We start from the raw sequence: 13,811 nt of genomic DNA, 5'->3' as shown, positions 1-13,811 counted from the left end.
TCCATTTGTCACCATCCGAGCGCGCGGCGGGGCTCGGAGAGGGGAGCAAATTAAAACCTCAGTATCTGCACTGATTACTTTTCCCTCATCCTTCCTCAGCAGTGTCCCAGCTGGGCCATCCAGCCCACACAAACCTCCTCAGACAGCCAGAGGAAAGCAGGGCAACTCTTTCCACCTGGTCCGTGGCTTTTTCACCTCTCTGGGTCTCTCAGTTACTAAAACATCATCCCTCGAGGGCTGTTTCCCCAAGCAGGGGTTGCAGGAGACCTGCAAAGCCCAACTGCAGCCCAACTCAGCTTCCAAGTGCTGCCTTGCACAGGGGACTGGTGATGAGTTATCTCATGGCTTGAGGGGAAAAATCACAGAATCATTAGGTTGGAAAAGCCCTCCAAGGTCATTGACTCCAAACATTAACCCAGCACTGCCAAGGCCACCACTGACCCATGTCCCCAAGTGCCACATCTGCACAGCTTTCAAACACTTCCAGGGATGGTGATTCCATCACTTTCCTGGGCAGCCTGTTTCAGGGCTTGGCAGCCCTTTTGGTGGAGAAATTTTCCTTAATTTCCAATCTAAACCGCTTGAGGCCGTTCCCTCTCCTCCTGCCCCTGTTCCCTGGGAGCAAAGCCTGACCCCCCTGGCTGCCCCCTCCCATAGGGAGTTGTGCAGAGCCACAAGGTGTGGATGCTAAAAGGCAGGAGCAGAGGAATTTTACAGCTGCTGAAGCATTTTGTGAAGTTTTTCTTTCTCATGCTTTAGCTAGAAACAGTGAAAGATGGTTTTGTAAACTAATTCTCTATCTGTGCACCTGGGTTTGTTTTCCAGCCTTGTTTTGGTACTCTGGAAAAAATATTTTGAATGGGTGCTAGAGAACCTAGCCAACCTCAGCTAGGGGGTGGCTGGTCAAGCAGCCAATCATATCATGCTCTCTCACGTACAAAGATATATAACCTAGTGTGTAAATAATAAAATAATTCCTTTTCTCCTTGGATTTGGATTGTGTTGTTTCTCACCGGTTCTCGGTAGAACAGCGACAAGAAGGTCCCCCCTGAGCCTCCTTTGCTCCAGGCTGAGCCCCTTTCCCAGCTCCCTCAGCCGCTCCTGGAGCTCCAGCCCCTTACCCAGCCAGGGTAAAAAAGTCTTTTTTTTCCATTTGAAATTATTGCTGTTATCCTGCTGGGAGAGACACTGGCTCCTGGAGCGTGCCACGGGCTGTAGGGTGCAGCACAGCCCCAAACACAGGTGACATTCCCACCCCCTTGCAAGCAAAGCACAGCAAGAGGAGCCATTCCCAAAGGAGTTCTCTCGTGACTGCAAAAAAAAAAAACACAAAAACCAAAAACCAACAAAAAAAAAAACAAAAGGAAAAAGTTATAGAAAGGCTTTAAAAGTCCGTGGCTGAGTCACTGGGTTTGCCAGGTGCTGGCTGTTTGCAAACAAGGGCGAAACAATGCGGGTGCCGGACACGGGCCGGATCTGGCGCTTCCTTGCGGCTCTCCCATTGTCCAGGAGAACAATCCCTGCTCCTGCCCGACAGCAAAGGCCTTGGACGTGCTGGCAGCGGGATGAGAGCCAGGACTCCTGGGCTGGGTGAGTGGAGAAGGTTGGGAAAGATGGGTGGGTCTCACAGCCCACTGCCGCAGGGATGCTCATGGATACGCGCACACGGAGCTCTGCACCCCAAAATCCCCCCAAAAATTCATTTCCTCGGGCTCTTCAGCTACCACAGAAAGTTTCCTAAATGGATTATTAGCAGAACAAGGGCTTGGAAGCAGTTTTATGCCTCCATTTGCAAACAGTCACAAGAAAAGACCCTTGGCTGGGTGGGAAAATCAAAGGAGGATTTTTCTTCCTGTTTTAAGGGTGGAATCAATGTTATTGACACTCAGAAGTTCTCATGGTAGGGAGGGGAAATACACAAACAGCCCATGGAACAATTTAAGGAGGAAAAAAATTGATAAGGAGCAAAAAAATTGCTAAGCAGGAAAATAAAGCCATCCATGGAAGCCATGGAATTCCCTAATCCCTCTGAGGTCACTGCTGCAGCTCTGGAATCCCAACCCTGCAATGCTCACCTGGCCCCCACTCACACCCTGCCTGGGGTATTTTCTGCGTTTCTCCCTTTCTTCTCCTTGGGACAGGTCTGGATCACAGAGATGCTCTGGGGACAGGGACAGGGAGCTGTGGTGCCCAAACCTCCTCCCTGGTAGCAGCCAGGACTCATGGACCCTGCCCATCCCTGCACTGGGGGAAGGAAAAGGGCCTGAATCCACCAGAGGCACATTTGGGCTAATAATGTCTAATTAAGACGTTCATTAAAACCCATCACACTCATTAGAAAAAAAGTTAACAAGGTTTTCCTGGACATTTTCCTTGCAAAATTATTACAGAGGTTAATGGATGCCTTCACTAAGGCATAATTTAGGAAAAATCACACTTTTTTTCTTTTTCTCTCACTGTTTCTCCTCCACAGAGTGGCCGTGGTAAAACTGGGCTGCCTGTTCCACCCAGTGGTGGAAGCCGGGAGATCGCTGCCAGGCAGAGGCAAAGCCCCTCCAACAAAGGGGAGCATCCCTCCCTCCCTCCCTCCCTCCCGCTGCCAGGATTCGGCAGGAGCTGGGAGAGCTGCCACTTCCCAGCACAGCCCGAGCAGGGAGAGCAGCTTGGGTTGATGCAGGATGGGAGAGGGGCAGGAAACTTGATATTGTGCCAAAAAACAAAAACAAAAGGGGAAAGAAAAAAAAAAAAGAAAGGAGAAAAAGGCCCATTTTGAGCGGGTGGAGGTTTGTGGCTCAGCTAAGCCTGAAATAAAACACTCCCCGGACATCTTTGCTGCCGTTTAGGGTGGGAAGTGCCCCAGCTGCTCTGATTGGGGTCTAAAAGCAGCTTTTGGGATGGTTAGTGGGGTAGTGTGTCCCAGGTGCCCAAGGCCCAGGGAGCAGAGGCACAGCACTGCATGGGGAGGAGGAGACCCACAGCCCCAGCGTGCTGACACTGCCCATGCTGGCCAGGAGGAAAGCTTGAAATCCCAATTCCAACCCACAGGGAAACACTGTCCCTGGAAAAACACTTCAATCATCATGAGCATCAGCCACAGAGGCTCCCTTCCAGCCAGCTGCCAGGCAGAGACCCCAGAGTGCATCAGCTGTTTGTCCACAGGTTTGGAAAGGTTTGGGAACAAACCAGCTGACCTCGACCTGGTCCCCAGGAAAGAGCTTGAAGAAGTGCTGATGGTTTTTAAGCCCAAGTATTTCTTTTTTGTCCCCAGTCCTTGTTCTGGGGTGCTGCTGGCCCCATCCCGTGCCCTGCTAAACCAAATCCAAGGGCAGGCAGAAGGAGAGAGGGGCAGGGCAAGCACTTTGTTTTTACCTCTTTGTTTTTCCCCTCCTGTTTTAGAGGAGAAAATCTTAAAAAAGAGATCACTTGTAGGCCAGGAAAGCTGCAACGAGATGCTGGAGTGGTGGGGAGGAGAGAGGTCAGCATAGAGGCTGGAAAGAAAATGATTCCCAACCACGGGGAAGTGCACGGACCAGCAGATTGGAAAAAAAATTAAAATTAAGCCATCCTTAAAAGCAAAAAACAAGGCTTTTCTGCAGCTCCTGCCAATGCCTGGTGTGCTCACCCTGCCCCAGGCACCCAGGCAGCTGGGCATGGAGCTGCAGCACACTGGGATGGGATGGATACAGCCAAAGGCACGGGGAGCAGGATTCTGTGTCCCCATGACCTCCCTGGCTGCCATTCACCCATGGGACAAAACCAACATCACCGTCATCACCCAAGAAAACCTCTCCTGGGTGCCCCAAAATGCTGCACGGGCACCAGGCTGGACCACGGAGCAAGGAAAAGGCAGGCAAGGGCACAGCCAGAGACTCAAAAGTCCCAGTTCTCAACACAAGCAACAAATTCATTGGGAAAACTTGACAATTCCCTCGTTTTAAGCGATAGCAAATTGTTCTACTACTAATTGCAAAATGTTCGCAATTATTTAAAAAATCGCTTTTTAAATCACATTGTTTCCAATCTTCTGTGATGGATAAGTAGAGGAAATCAATAATTATCACCAGGGCTGCTCGGCAGGAGGGGAGGATAACAGGGGAACCAGCATGGAGCTGCTCACTCCCTGACATTCAAGGTCGTTCGTGCCCCTCCCGCTGCTCCTTTCCCCAATCCATTCCTCCACACAAAAGGCAGGAGGGAAGGACAAACATGCAAAGGAGACAGAGAAATCAAAGGGATGAAGGAGATCAGGATAAACCCCCACAGAGCTTTGGCAAAGGCCGGGCACAGCCCAGCACATCGGCCAGCAGGTGAGGAAGGATGGGGGGACCCTGCTGGAGATGGGATAGGGGCCGGCTGCTCCGGGAAAGCCAGGGATGCCTGGAAGCAAGGCTTTGCATTGCAGGCATCCCAGCCCAGCTTTGCTCTGGTTTTGTGGGGTTTATTTTGATTGTTTCCCCCTGCCAGGTCAGATTTCCAGCTGCTGTAGCAGACAGGCCGGCAGGAGCAGATCAGAGGCTCCCGAACGCGCCAGCACGGGAATTTGCCAGGAGGGGAAAACTGAAAGTGAGACAAGGCCGGGTAACAGCAGGACTGCTCTCTCACCCCTTCCTCCTGGGTTTATAAATACAACAGATAAATTCAGCACAAAGCTGGTTCAGCCCCGGACTTCTTCCTTCTCCGTGCACCCGAGTCAGTGCCAGGCACGGGGAAGGTCAGAGAGAAAGCCAACGTGATTCCAGCAGACAGAAATACAGTGCCCAGTCCTCACAGTCAAAAGGGATGAAAGCCAAGAGACACAACTAGTGTCTGGTGAGGGGTTCCTTTGCCATCATCAGGTTTCAAACACCAGGAGGAAGGGTTTAACAATCTTCCTTGAGGAGAAAAAGCGAAATCCACCCAGAGCGCTCATCCAAGGTTTCCCCCGCCTGCCAGTGATCCCCGCTGCCACCTTCCCTCCCACCTGCCCCCGGCACGATGATGCATTGCCCGCCCCTTGACCACACAAGGAAGCCATAAAGCAGGGCTGAGAGACGGGGCAGAGCAAGACAAATGGATTTAATATCAGCCCGAGCAGAGCGTGGGCTCTCGCACGCACCAAATGAATTATTCATTTGGGATTCAGGCAGAGCCTCCAGCTCGCACTGACCCACCGCCCCCGCGGGCACGGGGTGTCCAAGAGGATGTGCTGGGCAGTCCACTGGGCTTTGGGGTACAGCTGAGAGCTGTGCCAGGGCACCTGTGCCAAATCAGCCTGGGATGTGAACAAATAACAGGGCTGATTGTCTGATAAAGACAATTCCCCTCTCCCACGCCCATCCTGGCACGGTGGTGGTAGCAGCCCCCCATCCCTCTGACCCCAAACATGAGGATAATCTCCTCAGGGCTCCGAGTACCCCCAACAAAGATGACGTTGTGCCTGTGCCCCCCTCGAGCCGTAAGTGCCGCTAAAAGCCGGGATTAATGAATCCCTGAGTGCCCCAAGCTCCACTGTCAGCACGAACCTGCTCCGGTCTAATGGCCCCATGATAGGCACAGCCTCCTTCCCAGGGGAGCGCGGGATGAGACAGAGCTGGGGGAGCTAAACAACCCAACCCTATCTTTTCCCCCACCACGTAGGAATTAAGCCTATTTTTTCAGCCTTCAAATACTGGAGGATTTTCTTTTTTGGGTTTTTTTTTTTCCCTTGGTGACAATTCCCACAGGTTTGTTAAGTGTCTCATCTCAGGCTGATGAAAGCTTGGAGCAGATGTTAGGAGTGTGTGCTTCCCAGGAGCCAGGGTGCAATCCTGGCAGCTTCCCTGCCAGGCAAACCAGGCAGGGGAATACAACCCCTTTGGAGAAAACAAAGCCTAACAGAAAACCAAGGAGTTGTTATTTCTAAACTTTGCAATGCGGCACCTCCTGCCCACCAACCTTCACCTAAGAGGGCTTAGGTCTTCCCTTGCCAGCTCCAAGGTCCATGGGGATACCAGGAGGAACTTCATGGCCAATGAACTACCACGGAGCCAAGGTCAGATATTTATTCAAAAAAAGTTAATTTTCCAAAATTCCTGATGTTAACCCTGGATCAAGCTTTTAGGAGGGGTTTTAGTGAACTTCCAGGGATGGGGGATATCCTGGATTTGGGTTCCTCAGCGGCATTGAGCAGGGCCTTCAGTCACACGGGTCTCATGCAATCCAAGCCTTTTCTCGGTCCTCCTGACATGGGAACTGGAAAATACTCGCACAGGACTGGGGAAGGGCAGCCATCAGAGCTCTCCTCCACAGACAGCACCTTACCAGCACCCATGGAATCACCAAACAGCACCCTCCTGTTATCACAGACATGCCTGGTGCCATTTAACACCTATTTGCCCTGCACCCACAGCATACTCTGGTGCCTTTCAGGATCCTACATGCTGTCAGTCAATCTATAAAAGATATTTCTACTCCTCAGAGCTGCCAGGATCCCTAATCTTCGCCTCAAGGAGTCTGAATACAAAGCACGCTCCCCATGCAAAGGCAAAACGCTCACCAGGTGCTCAGCAGTTTCTCCTTGGGGATCAGTGCTGAGGAGTGGGAGCACAGCTGGAGACAGGCACTAGGGCACAGAAAACCCAACAAATTCCCAGTTTCCTGGGGTCTGCTTGGTGTAGCTTTGATGGCATGAACACTGCCCAACCCTTGTGGAGTTTGCACAAGAAAAGGAAACAAGAAAAGCCATGGAGATGGGTGTAACACCCACCCTCAGCAGGTTTGCTCCCGTGCCTCTTGTCCTGCTGTTGTCAATCCTCTGCCCTTCCCCAGGCATTGAGAAGGTGCATCACGGTCCTCCCAGGGGTCAGGAGCACTCAAGACCCCACCTTCCTCCAGCTGGCAGAAAGGTCAACACCACCAAAACCCACAGTTTTACATTATCACTGTTTTCCTCCATTTCTGGCAAAGTGACATTACTTCTCAATTCCAGTGTTTTGCTAAAATTAGTATTTGTTTTCCCATGATGAGAAATGTCATTCTGCCATACAACCATGTGTGCTTTCTGTGTGTTGGTTCAATAGCAGAGGAACGTCTCGCCAGGAACGCTCCGTTTGCAGAAAGCCCTCCCTCCGACAGAGCGTTCGGCTCCTCACAGCAATCTCCTGGTGGGAACAAAACCACCCCTAAGGGTCAGCCACAAAACTCATAGGAATCCCCCAGCCATGCTGTTTGAGAAAGGATTCTCGGGGTTTCCTTGTTGTTGGAGCCCTGGCATGGGAAGGTGTCACCATCCCTGCTTTGGCCAGGGGGGAAAGAGGCTTTGTGTGGTGAAAACTTACACAAGTTCCCAGGTTTAGAGCAAACCATCAAACAAGCTTCTCCACAGCTTGAATCCCAGCTTTGCCATCTTCACATATCCAGAATTACAGGTGAAGAAACACCTTGGGGGGACTCCCCAAGGGGCATCACAGCCAAGCGTGGTGGTACACGCATTCCACCACCTGCACCAAAAGAGATCCAAGTTGGACCTCTTCCCATCACAACCCCCCAAACCAGACCTTAAGCACTTTGACCACCTCCTTCTTCCCAACCCTTCCTTATCCTGGTGGTGTTGACCTTCTAGAAGCTATTTGGAACTGATGAAACAGGGTGAGCAGAAAGCCCTCTCCTCTCCCCTCCTTCCAAGCAGCGTGCAAAACCAATACCTTAATTCGGGAGAGGAGAAGGAAAGGGTGGCCCATAGAAAAAAAAATAATGCTTCAAAGGTATTTGGGAAATATTCACCACAAGGGCAAAAGGAGATGAAAAGCAGCGAGCACTGTTGCCATACTTATAACCTCGCACTGCAGGACTCCAGCAGGCAGCAGCACGCTGGTGGTGTGGCCGGGGAACCCAAAAACCAGCACAACAATTCCAATTAACGCCGAGAATCAGAGCAGCCCCACGGCAGCCGGGCCCCACGGCAGCTGCCCGGCTCTGCTGGGGAGATAACGAGGCAGATGAAAGAACCCGGCCGGAGAGCACGGCACTTTGAAGGCACCACATCACAGAGGTGACTTCCAGCAGGGTGGCAGCGGCACTGGCACCGCCACCCACACCCTCACCACGCTGCTCACCAGGTCTGGCCACTGACCAGAGCACACCGAGAAACCACAAGGCTGACCACTGCTCCCTGGAGCAAAACCACATCAGGGGAAGTACTGCCTACTGCACGAAACAGTTTGTTAGGGGACAAACACTTTACCCTGAAACAAACACCAAGGGCTTGTTGCCCAAAGCCAACCTTACCTTTGCAAGCCACGTTGTTCTCGGGCTCATAGCCAGCCTTGCAGGTGCAGCGGCCGATGGGCACCATCCACTCGCCGTCGCCGTTGCAGTACAGCTTGATGGGCACGTCCACCTCCTCGGCGTTGGGGATGCAGGTGCCGCGCGCCGTCACCAGAGAGGTGCTCTCCGCGCCCGTCATCGTCTCCGGGAAGATGGCGAAGTTCTGCACCACGCTGGGGCACTTCTTGAAGAAGACCCTGACAGACAGCAGAGACATGCAAGCCCCGTAGTCCTGGAAAGCCAGGTAAAAGCCATTGCGGGTCAGGGGCCCGAAGCTTCTCACTTCCGTGTTCACTTTCATCAGGCGGCCCCCAAAGTCCACCTGGGAGAAGCTCTCGTCAGCAGCGATGGTGTCCACTTTGAGGTAGGGTGCCTCCGTCCAGAAGGCGGACTTCTTGGTGGCAATGACAGAGTCTGTCTCGTAGTAGTAGAGGTTGAAGGTCTCCTTGCAGGAGCCGGGGACGTTGGGGAGGCTGCTGCAGTCCCGCACAGTGAAGCGCATCTCGGTGTAGATGCGGTGAGCCCCACGCCGGTTGATGAAGGTGGTGAGGAGCCAGTTGTTCTGGTTGGGCTCGAAGACGTTGCACACCTGGTACGTACGGATGGTGTTGAGGTTCTCGTCGTAGCCACTGACTTCTTCCCACTGCAGAAAGGAGCAGGGAGAAGTGGTGAAAAGGAGGAAGAGGGGCCAGAGATGGCCGCTCACCCTGCATAGGGCAGGGCTGGGAGGACAATCCCAAAGTTCCAAAGGGGATGAGGAATGTGGTTATGGACACACAATGTGATGTACATGCGGAAACCAGTCCAGGATCAGAAGAAATCCCCACCCTCTTACCCCTCCATGCCTCTCCCCATTGCTCCCAATTGATGTTAAGACGTCTTTTCCACGTGGGCAACTGCCTTATCTGCCCTGAGAGGATGTAAAAATGGGAAGAAAGATGGCCCAGGCACCTGGAGGCAGGAGGGAAGGCAGCACACCAGGCTACAGCTTCATTAAAGCCCGAGGCAGCACGTGGGCTGGAGAGCGAGCCTGACCCCAAGCTGCCGGCACAACGGGATCATTTCCCCCGGCAAAGAAAACCAACTAAATAAAACATTACTGCTGTGGAGAGAGGGAATATAGATTCGCAATTCGATTTATAGAAGGGCATTAATATAATCCAGGCTACAATTTCAATTAAGGGACAGCGGCAAACTGTGAATAGTCTATGATGGCATTAGAGTCCTACAGACAGATTTACAACCTCATAATCCATTCATTTTAACTAATCCATGTTTACAGTCTCCTCATAACAGCATTACTCATATGGCAATCTTTAAGCAGCTCCCTCAGTATCGGGGATCATTTCCAGGAGCGATGCTGCAGCAGCCCTCACGCCTGTGTTTACACGGGCACAACGGGTGATGCTACCCTGCCCTGTCACACTGAGTCCTGACGAGATGATGCACCACAACCAACCCTGAAACCTCACAGATTTTTCCCCCTCTTCCCTTTTCCATTGAACAACCACATTTCTCATCCCCAAGCTTCCCTCCTGTGAACCACAGCCTCGATGTAACAAAACACAGCTTTTTGTTTTGCTTTCAAAGCAGGGTCCTCCTCATGCTGCCAACAAGCGCAGCGGAACATTCACTCCCAGGCCCACCTCCTCAGCTCTGCTACGCTTAAGCCAAGATCAGAGCTCAAGGTTGCACGTTGTTGTTAAGCCATGGTTACCAAACCAGCAATAAAGCCTCCCTCATCCAGTACAGTGCTCTTCCTTCTCCTCCCATGCTGGGAAAGTGCTGTAAAGCCCCTTCTCCCCCATGCACAAGGCGTGGGGATTCAGTGCCCCTTCATTACCAGACACATTTTCAGAGCAGGAGCCGTACAATCCTCCCTGACCAAGGGGGTTGCCATTGTTTGCTGTTCCCACCTGGGCTTTGCATCACAGCCCTGCCTCCAATTAAGACCAGACAACGAGCTCTCCTCCAGCATTAACAGCAGTCCCATGGCTCTGCTGCCTTCACTGCAGGAATACTCCTCTTCATCCTCAAAAACCTCAGAGCCTCAAAACTCAGAGCCAAAACCTGCCAACAAAACTCTGCTGCACTTCAAGGTTCCCTGCATTTAGGAACAGCACAAAATGCCCCTTGGAAAACCCTCAGTAGGGTCCAGGGCTGGATCCAGGCACTGCCTCGTGCATGCCTTGGGTTGAGCACTCCTGGTACCAGGCACTGGGAGCAGCAGGTCCCTGTGGCTGGAAGGACCCACAGTGCCAGCAGCTGCTGCCACCAACGCTCTAACAGCAACAAATGCATCATTTTGATGAGATGCTACTAAATAATTCACAGGGAGCTGGGGATTAAGTCAATGTTGTTCTCTGTCTCCACTGAGATTTAAAGCACGTCCATCAGGAAGAGCAGAAGGAGAGCCCACAGCCCGTCCTGGGGGACCACAGCCCCTGCAGCCTGGCTGGCACCAGGCCCCAGCATGAGCATCAACAGCCTGGGCCAAATCTGTGAGCTGGGGTGAGCAGCCCCTCTGGGAGCTCAGCATGCCACGGGGAGATGCCACCACCCAAAGGGAACCAAAAGGGACCCAAAGCCTGCACAAAGCCCATGCTGATGGCAACCCCAGGGTCAGGAGACGTGGCTCATCAAATCCCTGTGCCTCCAGCCCCAAGAGAGATGAGAACAGCCTCAGAGAAGGGGCTGAAACGCAGCAGCCGCCAGGAGCCTCTCCCACTGTCAGGAACAGTGTGACCAGCAGGACCAGGGCAGTGACCATCATCCCCTGTGCTGGGCACTGCTGGGGCACCTCCAATCCTCTGTCCAGTTCTGGCCCCTCATGACAAGAAGGACACTGAGGGGCTGGAGCATGTCCAGGGAAGGGAACAGAGCTGGGGAAGGGGCTGGAGCCCCAGGAGCGGCTGAGGGAGCTGGGAAAGGGGCTCAGCCTGGAGCAAAGGAGGCTCAGGGGGGACCTTGTGGCTCTGCACAACTCCCTGACAGGAGGGGGCAGCCGGGGGGGTCGGGCTCTGCTCCCAGGGAACAGGGACAGGAGGAGAGGGAACGGCCTCAAATTGGGCCAGGGGAGGTTCATATTGGATATTAGGGAAAATTCCTTGCCAGAAAGGGTTGTCCAGCTCTGTCACAGCTGCCCAGGGCAGTGGTGGAGTCCCCATTCCTGGAGGGATTTAAAAGCTGTCCATACAGCTTTTGTGGCACCTGGGGACATGGGTCAGTGGTGGCCTTGGCAGTGCTGGGTTAATGGTTGGACTTGATGGTATGAGAGGGTTTTTCCAGCCTAAAGGATTCTGTGATTCTATGATTTTAGATAAGAGACTTGGCATTTAAAATACTTTGTGGAAGATTTAATACACACTCCTGTAAAGCAGAAGCCTCCCCAGGAACTCTCAGAGGAGTGAGAATTGGATGGCTGCAGGGATGCACAGAGGGATGGAGGGATGTGCACAGTGGGATGCAGGGATGGGGCTGGGGAGGGGCTTTACTCTGCTGCTCTGCAGAGGGTGAGACCACCATGCCTTACAACACAAGCTCCCCGCCTGCCTCGCACAGGCTTTCAGTGACAGCAGCTGCAGGCAGCTATTTATATCCCGTCTCCATCACCTGCACATGCCCCTCCTGAATTTTTCCAGCAATTTATCTGGGCCCAGAATTTTTCCAAAGCAATTCAGTAGCAAAATACCCCAATTCAAGGGGCTCTGACATGTCTGGAGTGGATTTCATGCCTGCTGCAGGTGTGGCCCAGCTTTGGTGATAGTGTGCAAAATAATTTCTTTTGAAGACTTGGCCAAGCCAGTGACACCCTAACAAAGACACAGCCTGGCATCCCTTCCCCTCTGGTGCTACATCCTGGAGTCCCCAGGGGCTGCGCCCAGCCTGCCTGTCCCACCGTGGTGCCCATCCATCAGCTCACATCCCCTCCCACCCGCAGCTCCATCTCTCACTTTTTCTGCCAGGAGAATGTGAGTCAGGTTATTTTATGCTTCCATTCCTCAAAGGCTCATATTATATAAAAAAGATGTTTTAAGTGCCTCAGGGTGTTTGGTTCCTCATTACTTCATAAAAGTGACATTAATAGCCAAGGAAGAGCACTGCCGAGTGCAATTATGGATGATGTTCCAGGTATGAAAGCTGGTTGGAGCCTGCTAATGTTTCCTAATTACAAGCCTTTTGGCACAGGGAGAGGGAAGGCACGAGCAGGGGGATGGAGAGCAGTGATGGGGCTAAACCGTTCAGGAGGGAGAAGGACAGGAAAGGCAAGGGAGAGCATGGAGATGGAGAGATGGAGACAAGCTCCATCTTCACCAAGGCCCCAGGACTGGCTCGGGGAAGGGATGCTCAGCCTGGCTCAGCCAGACAGCGATGCCCTGGCACCCCGTACCAGCCCTATGGGGCACCGCTGCTCCCACTGCAACTCCTCCGGCCTCTCACCAGCATTTTACCCCTATAAATAGGGGGATTAAAAGCATGGACCCCCCATAGATCACATAAGGGTCAGCTGGACAAGTGGAACTTACCCCTGAAGGTGGGTTGGCGGTCCAGCCCAGCTCGGCTGTTGCCGTCCGCGTATCCATCAAAGTTTCTGAGGAAACAGAAGAAAGTAAACCAGTTATTCCCTAAGTTTTCCATTACACTATAAGCACAGAGACGTGGGAAAACACTCAGTTGCTTTGCCCCTGACCCTTGGAGAGCTCGGGAATCAACAGCAGCTGCCCTAATGGACTCAAGGCAGTTTTGCTCCGGAGCAAACGGTGCAGGACAAGACTCTTTGCAAGGAGTCATGGCCTGAATCCAGCTCACACTGCCAGCTCTGACCCTTCCCTGCCCAGGAAAGGAAAATACTATCAGCAACACAAAAAAAAAATTAAAAATTCGAAGATGCTGTATTTCACAGAGTCACATCATTCCCTACTTTTAGACGTAACAAAAAAAAACCCAAAACAACAAAACACAACGAGAATAATAGCGAGAGCAACACCATAAAGAAACAGATGGGGAAAACCCTCCAGGTTTTATTTATTTGTTTGCAGCAAGTAGACATGCAGATTAATTGCCTCAATTCCTGTGTCCCGACCAAACAGGAGGAGGAGATGTGCCGCTGGCAACTGGCAGAGCTGAACATCCCCCATCCCTCCTCTTTCCTGCGTGCTCTCAGGTACTCACAGCAGTGCCAGGAAAAGGGGTGCAACCAGAGAAATAAACGTCAGGAAATAAAAATCAGCCCAGGAATCTGTGCTGCCGCCGGGCTGCTGCTTTTAATCTCTCCACGGCTGCTCCCGCAATCACAAGCGGGAAACAAGACTCCGATTAATCTTCCAACCCCTCCCTTTGCCGGCCGCTCCGGGCTGCGACGCTGGAGAAGCGTGATCAGGAACTCCCCACCCTGACACGAGTGATAAACGCTCCCAAAACCCCTCCCAGGGGTGAGTGAGCGTGGCCCTGGCGCAGGGAGAGCAAGGCAGTCCCCAGGCATGGAGAGAAAAGGGGCTGGGAGCTGGCGAAGCTTCTGCACCCAGAAC

The 13,811-nt window shown here is 52.6% G+C and overlaps 1 protein-coding gene across 1 annotated transcript in view; it reads right to left on the bottom strand.

Annotated features, from left to right (window-relative positions):
* The window catches only part of EPHB1 (EPH receptor B1), an 80,621-nt gene that overhangs the window by 42,130 nt on the left and 24,680 nt on the right, over positions 1-13,811 (bottom strand). The window contains 2 exon segments of the mRNA XM_048314420.1: positions 8,245-8,926; positions 12,810-12,874. Of these exon segments, the coding sequence (XP_048170377.1) occupies positions 8,245-8,926; positions 12,810-12,874 (747 nt within the window).

The sequence above is a fragment of the Corvus hawaiiensis genome, chromosome 10, assembly GCF_020740725.1.
Source record: "Corvus hawaiiensis isolate bCorHaw1 chromosome 10, bCorHaw1.pri.cur, whole genome shotgun sequence".
NCBI classification, from domain to species: domain Eukaryota; kingdom Metazoa; phylum Chordata; class Aves; order Passeriformes; family Corvidae; genus Corvus; species Corvus hawaiiensis.
This window is presented reverse-complemented; position numbering and strand designations above follow the sequence as displayed.